Raw genomic sequence first — 8,550 nt, forward strand, 5'->3', positions numbered from 1 at the left:
TCACACAAAGTCTTAATCCTTCTGTGAGATTGCGGGCCACGGAAACCGGTGCAACCTATGAGATTGCGGGAGGAAAAACCGATCGGGCGAGGTGGACCGATGAAATTACGATGGTAAGAAGCAATAGCCCCTTTATTAATAAGTATAGTTATAGCTTAATACCGAAAAAGGCTTTCGCACCGCTTTATATATAAAGCACCGAACATCAAGCACCCAATACAAACACACGCCACCGCAACACACGCACACATCCATGGCAAGATACATAGACGTTGAGCGCAGCAACACCACCCCTAGCACTACCACCACGAAGAGATGAAGCTACATATGACGAACCATGTGCTCCAAGGCGGCGCCTTCAAGAAGGGTACGACACCGGAGCGCCGCCACCACCCGATCCAAGGATCAGAGTTTCCCCTGGAGCCGCATGAGGGGCAATGAGAACCGCGACGACGCCTTCAAGAAGGAAACGATCTTCGTCGCCGCTGGTCCGTCCGAAGATAGAACAAGTTTTCACCTCGGCCAACACTCAACGCCATTGAATGCCACACCCCTACAACCACGCCGCCCACACGGCCATGGTGACCGGGCAGCGCCAAGGCATAGGCTCCGCCCAAGAGCACCGCGCTACCACCACCAGGGCCGCCGCCCCGGCATCCAAGACCTTGACACCACCTCACCCGAGACCCGCCGCAACCCCAACGAAAGAGACGAGCGGAAAGGTCCCACCTTTCGCACCCCTGGGCGACCCCTAGCGTCGAGACCCAATAGGCCGGCCAGAACTGGCATCCACCGACCCGTCCTGCTGCCCCGAGCGCGAGACGAGCTCGGTCCTGCAGCACCGAGAGGGGGACGAGCTCGGTCCTGCTGCACCGTTCGCGAGACGAGCTCAGTCCTGCAGCACCGGGCGCGAGACGAGCGGTGGACCGCAGCTGGGAGAGGACCAGCCCTCTGATGAGAGTAGCGCCCAGGCGACGAGGAGATGGAGCGAAGGTCGAGACGGTCCGCACGCAGACGAGCCGACGCCGTAGAAGCCGGCTGCTGCCGCGGGCAGATCCGTCGAGCCATCGTGAAGCCGCCACGACACCGGGAGGCCACCCGTCGGACCTCCCCACGCCGCCGTCCATGGCCGGAGCAGCGGCCACGCCCGGCCGATGACATAGCAGCCATGTGGTATCCACGTCATCCGAAAGCACTCGTGGAACCACTAAGGTCAAATGTGGACTGTTTGAATAGTTCAATGTTGCGTTTCAAATGGTTTTGGAGTTCAGGGTTGAAAAGTAAACTTTTGCCTTCCTTGAGCGTTGATAAGTGGACCTTTTCTTTTAAATAATGTGATCATGGTGATTCTTCACCATGCATCCGATGCTACAATCAAGTTTGCCATCCGATTCAAATGGAGCAACAAGAAAAAAAAACCCTTTATACTCTGAAGCGTTGCCAAAGATTGTGTTATTTATGATATGCTAAATTTCTTGATTTGTCGGCCAAGATTGTAATAAATGTTCATTTGCCCCTTGCTAATGACAGGACCAAGAAACAGTAACAGGAGCTCTACATATCAACCAGTCACCACAGACCCATTTTCCTCTTCGCCTGATCCCAATGACCAAGATGAAAACCTAGACATACTCGGTGATGATGACAATGGCTCACCCAATAATATGGCCTCAGCACAAGGGACGTCTTATCGCGGTTTTGACATCAACTTACCAAATCAGCTCGACATGGATGATGAGGTTGCTGATGTTGATGTAAATGACGAAGCTGAGGAGGGACTTAATGCAGCTGAGGCGCTGCGAGCTCAAGTCAATGCAGAAGGACAGCAGGTGGAGCAGGCCACCTCTAGTTCAAGTGGAAGCAGCAGCGGCAGCGGGAGTGGAAGCGGGAGCGGCAGCAGCACCTGTGGTAGTGACGGCAGTGATGGCGATTCACCCAGCTCCGGAGGGGATATTGATATATGAGTTCGGTTTCAGGCTGCTGACCTAACTTGCTGTCTATGAATCGCACTTTAGTTTCCTTCGACTCATATTTCTACTTTATACTAAACCAGTGTCAATTAATAATTAATATGGATAGGAGGGAGCAGATCATTACTAAAGGAGGTACGAGCGATGCTTCACTTAATACTTTTTTTTTTATGAGGGATACCAATACGATACCTGCTTCACTCTTACGATACTACTCCCTTAGTCCTATAATATAAGAACTTTTTTGACGTCAATAATATAAAAATGTTTTTGACGCCAGTATAGTGTCAAAAATGTTTTTATTATGGGACGGAGGGAGCAGTAACTACTACGTCCTTTCTGGTTTAGACTAGCCACAGTGGGGGTAACTGGTAACTTCAAGTGGGAGTAAATTCAACAGTAACATCGAGTCCAACTTTGCTTATGTGACAATGAGTTAATGACGAGAGAGGTAGGTTAAGTAACTTAGCTAGTTACTGAAACATCAGATGTTCCAATGCAATATGAGTCTATGGGGTGTTTGTTTAAAGGGACTTATTGATGTAGGGACTTAAAAAAGTCTCTTTTAGTCCCGTTTAAACCAAACATGAAGGACTTAGGGACTTAAGGTGGGTATTAGGACTTATGAAAGAAGACCATGAGACAAGAGTCTTTTTGGAACTTTTAGTTGTAACATGGTCTTTTAGTCCATGTTTAGTTCCAGTAACCAAACAGGTAGGGACTACCGAATTTTTAGTTGGGACTGAAAAGAGTTCCAGGACTTATGAACCAAACATGGCCGATAACCTAATAAATGAAGTTTTGCATGTTACCACATTTATGTTACTACCCATTATGAAGGTAGTAACATAATCTAGTGATGTGTGTATGTCATTCTTCATTGTGGCTAGTCTTATAGGGCTCAATTCAAAAATCTCATCAACCAAGGTAGATGCTGAGTGATGAAATATTTTTTGTAGTTTGTAAAATCACTTAATTAATGCACTCGTTTTCCTCAAATAATTGTGTTTACCAATGTATGTGTGCATGAACTACATGCATTGGTCAATTTTTTCTTAATCCTTGCATGCAGTGAATTAATGCACCTTAAAATTTAACATGTTATGGGAAATATCAAATTGAGACTTTAAAACGAAAAATCTAAAATTTTGAGGTAAGTCCTATAAATCGGAAATAAGGGAGTATATCTAAGTTACATTATCGCTGGGCTGGACAACTGAGCTATCATTTATTTGTAACCTCATCGAATGTACCTCTTCATTGAAATATATGTAAATCAACAATAATCTTTTTAAAGAAATTTGAAACTGAACTCAGTTTTTATGACATGGTCAAGAAAAGAATTTCGCTAGTTCAAACAGAGGGCTTCAATGATTTAGACAAGGGACAATTGCATCTTTACCCCTAGTTGGTTCTTATCCACGGGTTTTGCCTTTACTTTTCGAGCTTGCTCAGTTTTGCCCTTACTTTTTCCATCGAGGTTCCTCGAATGCCCTTTGACCGTTTGACCAAAACTTTGAAAATTCATAACTAATTCATATGAACTCAAAAAAATGCAAATAAGATATCAAAATATTCATATAAACATTACCTTTATAGGCATATCATTTGCATTCAGGACAAAAGCATCGTTTAAAATACTTGAGGTAATTAATGTTATTAACATTATTAAAAATAAATAGGTATAAACAATATTTTCTTGTGAATAAAAATTATATGCAAATGTAGATGATGTTTTATGAACATCCTGATACCTTATTTGCATTTTCCTGAGTTCGTATCAACTTGTTATGAAGTTTCATAATAATGGTCAAAGTTGTCAGAAAATTCATAACAAGTTGATACAAACTCAGAAAAATGCAAATAAGTTATCAGGATGTTCAGAAAACATCACCTACATTTGCATGTAATTTTTATTCATGAAAAAAATATTGTTTATACCTATTTATTTTTAATAATGTTAATAACATTAATTACCTTGGGTAGTTTAAACGATGCTTTTGTCCTGAATGCAAATGATATGCTCATAAAGGTAATGTTTATCTGAATATTTTGATATCTTATTTGCATTTTTCTGAGTTTGTATGAATTAGTTATGAATTTTCAAAGTTTTGGTCAAACGGTCAAAGGGCATTCGAGGGACCTTGATGAAAAAAGTAAGGGCAAAACTGAGCAAGCTTGAAAAGTAAGGGCAAAACCCGTGGGTAGGAACCAACTAGGGGTAAAAATGCAATTGTTCCTTTAGACAAAGGGCTTCATGCAAGGGGCAAAGCACACAGACACGATTGAAGCGTATGATTTTAATAGTTTGAAAACGAACCATAGTTTGCCCTAACATGTCAGCTTATTGGGTCAATGTTAGGGCATGGCCTTGATAAAAATGTTATACTCGTAACTTTACCCATGACATGTTGGGTAGGGTTTGGACGCAACCCATGAACATGAAATGAGTGCATATATTGCCAGACGAGTGACTATTTTTTTGATAATCTCAAGATGGAATTGTAGTACCTTAAAGAGCATCTCTAGTTGCCCAAAAAAAATCCAATTTTTTCGCATCCTTCGACGAACAATTATGAGCTCCAACGGCTGCCCTAAACGCAAAAAATATGTGGTCCCGTTTTAGGGCTGCCCAAAAACCAGTCCCAAGTGATGTATATTTACATCACCCGGCTGCGTGCCCAAACACATGAGCTCTAACAGGTGCCCTAAACGCAAAAATATGCATTCCCGTTTTAGGGCTGCCCAAAATCCAGTTCCAAGTGATGTATATTTGCATCACGCGGCTATGTGCCCAAACACAAAACCGGCTGCCGACCGCGACCTCGTGGCTGAAACTTCCAGCCGCAGCCGCGCATGTGCCTGCTTCCCTTTTCGGCGCACCGTCTTTGCCAAATCTCCCGACTTTGAGTCATAGTATCGTCGTCGCCAAATTTGCAGGCTTACTGCCACCTCCTGCCGTGGCACACCGTGTCATCGCAGATCTAGCACCCCATGCCTCTCTCTGATTGGCGCATCCGTCACATCGCCAGCACCAAACTCGCAGCCCGCCGCCTCCACCGCCACGAAATCCGGTCGCCTGCGCCCTCGCTGTCACCAAATCCATCATCGTCGACCCTCATACCACAAATCGACCGCCACCTCTCCTCTCTCCGACCATCGGGAACTTCTGTTGCCGGAATCCACCATGCCACGCTTCGCCGACCAAGGAGCTCCACCAGCTTCCACGTCATTCGTCGACGGGACTCCGGCTATTTCTCAGTCGAGATCATGTAGTAGGGCGTGTTGTATTGGCTCAGCACGTATGACTCGTCAGACATCGCCGCCCACGCCTTCAACAAAGCGTGTTTGCCGCTTGAACGGCCAAAACGATACTTGAACTTCTCGGAGATCGAAACTCAGGCAGACGTGGAGCTCATCGGTCCCGAGATAGATATGTAGACCGTCGCGGAGGAGACACAAATTGATGCGGAGCATTCTATGGTCATGCCCGTGCACCTACCTACGTCTCCCACGACTCCACTTGGACCAATGACAAGAGCTCGAGCAAAGGCTATCAAAGATAAGGTGAACTCGCTCTCTCCAAACTTATACATTCTTCATGTGAGACATGACTACTACCTCAAGCGGAGACCCTATGCGTGATTAGGTACTTAGAGGATCTCCAGCCACCGGACGACCGAGACTTGTCGGACGTCCGACGCCTGAAGCTGCCTGTAAGTGCATCTAGTGCCACCCCTAGTTGGTTTTGGAGTATTGACGACAAACTTGGTTGAGGGACTAATGTGTTTGTGAGAATTACAGGATAACACAGGTAGTAGTCCCATATTGATTCGGTTTACCTACCAGAGATGACCCCTAAAAATGTGTGAAGACATTGAAGACAATGGTGGTCTTTGAAGATATTCACATTGAAGACTATGACAAGAGAAGACATCACATGAAGACTATGGAGTGCGAAGACATAGTTGTTTCGTAGTTTCCTTTTCTTCTTTGTTGAGTCATAGGAACCACCATACTGTTAAGTGGGGTCCAAGTGAACAAAGTCAGAGTGACTGATGTGATGCTCAACCAAATCCTATGTCTTCGAGCGAAGACAATGAGAGAAAATCTTATCCAGAGCTGGATGAGTCAGCTTTGCTTGTAGCCCAAGCTAAGCTGCCGCGTGTGTTTGAAATCTGACCGTTGGACACGTGTCAGTTCCTTAGTGACCCAGGGTCATTTTGGACAAATCAGGTCGGGTTGTCTCATGGCTATAAATAGCCCACCCCCTACACCATAAATTGGTAGCTGCTCAAATTTAGTGCACAACTTTTGTCGTTTGAGAGCAACCCACCTTCGAAGCCTTTGAGAGAGTAATCCTTGCGAGGACAAAGCCCAAAACACCCAGAGCCAAAGAGTGTTAGGCATCACTGAAGTCTTTCTGTCCGCGTGATCTGAAGACTTATTACACTTGAGGACTGTGAATCCTCCAGACGGTTAAGCGTCGCGTTCTGAGCATCCAAGAGTCATTGTGGATTGCCAGTGAACGAAGTCTGTGAAGGTTTGGGAGTCTCCCTTGAAGACTTACCATAGTGATTGGGCGAGGACTAAGTGTTCTTAGCTCAAGGGGAATAAGGTGAAGACGCGGTCTTCTGAGTTGAATCTCAGCCTCCCTAACTAGACGTACAGTTGTCACAGCAACTGGAACTGGTCCAACAAATTCCTTGTCCTCTCTGAGCAACTGGTTCTATTCTTCCTCTCTCTCGTTACTTACAGTTTGTCTTCATGAAGTCTTTGCCCATTTGCCTAATCTGATTGACTTCATTAAGTCAAGACTATTTACTGTTTGGCTTCATACTATCTTCCATCCTGATCCATACTACCTAGCTGCTAATAGTCTTCGTGCTTTCACTATATTGCTTACTTAACTATGACTTGTCTAGTGTAGTCTACCTTTTGCTGCATATCAATAGGTTCATTTCTATTGTTTGTCTTCAAAGCACCCCTGTTTTGAAGACTTTCATAAAAATCGCCTATTCACCCCCCTCTAGTCGAATACTAGTACTTTCAATTGGTATCAGAGCAAGGTGCTCCCTTGTTCTGTGTGATTCGGTTTAACCACTTGGAGTTTAGCTATGTCGACTGCAGGGATAATCAAGGTCTCCGCTGCATGCCCTGTCTTCGATGGCCCTGATTACCCCTATTGGAAGAATAAGATGTGTATGCATCTTGAAGCCATTGACGTCGATCTCTGGTATGTCGTCAAGAACGGCGTTCCCAAGGGCGGTGAAGGTGTTACTCCTGTTGATGTCAAGAAGTTCATCCAACTGGACTCAATTGCCAAGAACATCATCTGTGGTCATCTGACCAAAGGGCAGTATGGTCGTGTGAGTGCTCTGGAAACTGCAAAGCTAGTCTGAGACTGGCTCTCCAAGATCAACGAAGGCGTCTCAACACAGAGAGATTCAAGGATCAGTGTTCTTCGCAATCTCTTCAACTGCTTCAAGAAAAATGACAATGAGAATGTCCAGCTCACATTTGATCGCCTCACTGATATCACAAATGAGCTTCATGCACTCGGCGCTACTGAGATCACCAAGCACGAAATTGTCAAGACACTTCTGAGATCTCTTGACAGCTCATTTGACACCCTGGCCCTGATGATTCCAGAACGCCCTGACTTTAAGACTCTCGAACCGTCTGACATACTTGAGAGGCTCAACACACATGAGTTCCAGCTATATGAGAAAAGAGATATCTATGGTCCCAACTATGGCCGCACTCGTGCTTTGAAGGCAAAGGTTGCCCCCTCATTTGAAGAAGAATCTGACTGCAGTTCTGGGGATCCTGAAGATATTGGAAAGGAGCTTGCTATGCTTGTGAAGAAGTTTCAAAAGTTCGCCAAGAAGAAAGACTTCAGAAAGTCCTCAAGATCCAGCTCAAGAAGAGAACCTGCCACAAGTGCAAGAAACCTGGTCACTACATCTTTGAGTGTCCATAGTGGGACAATGAGATGAAGAAGAAGAAGAAGAGCAAGGAATATGATTCTGATGACAACAAGAAGAAGAAATCCTCAAAGTCTTCTTCCAAGTCTTCATCAAAGTCTTCATCACACAAGAAGAGTTCATCAAGCAAGGCTCGTGCATTTGTTGGCAAGGAGATGGATTCAGAGGAGGAGTATGCATCTGAGGAGGCAGAGGTGGAGTCTGAAGAGGAATCTGATTCTGGAGTAGCAAGCATGGCTCTAGCTTCTGCGTATGTCGCCAAGTCCATCTTCAACACTGAAGACAATGGCCTCGTCACCAACGCTGATGCCAAGGATGAGGATGACTCTGCTCCCACCTACTGCTTCATGGCATGTGGTGCCAAGGTAAACTCACGTGATGCTTACTTTCAAACATCAAGTGAAGATGACTCTAAATGTGAATCTAAACCTAGCTACAAAACACTTGCTAAAATTGCAACTGAACAACAGAATGCTATGGAACATATTCAAAAGTTGTTAGACAAAAGCGATGACCTGTTGGACGTGGAAATGACCCGAACTCAGTCCTTAATTGAAGGCATTAAAAATCTTCATGTTAAGTACGGCGAACTT

At 45.0% G+C, this 8,550-nt stretch overlaps 1 protein-coding gene across 1 annotated transcript in view; it reads left to right on the forward strand.

Moving 5' to 3' along the window:
• Positions 1-2,127, forward strand: part of LOC119341668 (ell-associated factor Eaf-like) — a 13,350-nt gene extending 11,223 nt beyond the window's left edge. Inside the window, exon 4 of the mRNA XM_037613535.1 lies at positions 1,531-2,127. Within this exon, the coding sequence (XP_037469432.1) occupies positions 1,531-1,964 (434 nt within the window). The 3' untranslated portion in view covers positions 1,965-2,127. The remainder of the gene's footprint in view (positions 1-1,530) is intronic.
• Positions 2,128-8,550: the final 6,423 nt, after the last annotated feature.

The sequence above is a fragment of the Triticum dicoccoides genome, chromosome 1B (assembly GCF_002162155.2).
Source record: "Triticum dicoccoides isolate Atlit2015 ecotype Zavitan chromosome 1B, WEW_v2.0, whole genome shotgun sequence".
NCBI lineage: Eukaryota > Viridiplantae > Streptophyta > Magnoliopsida > Poales > Poaceae > Triticum > Triticum dicoccoides.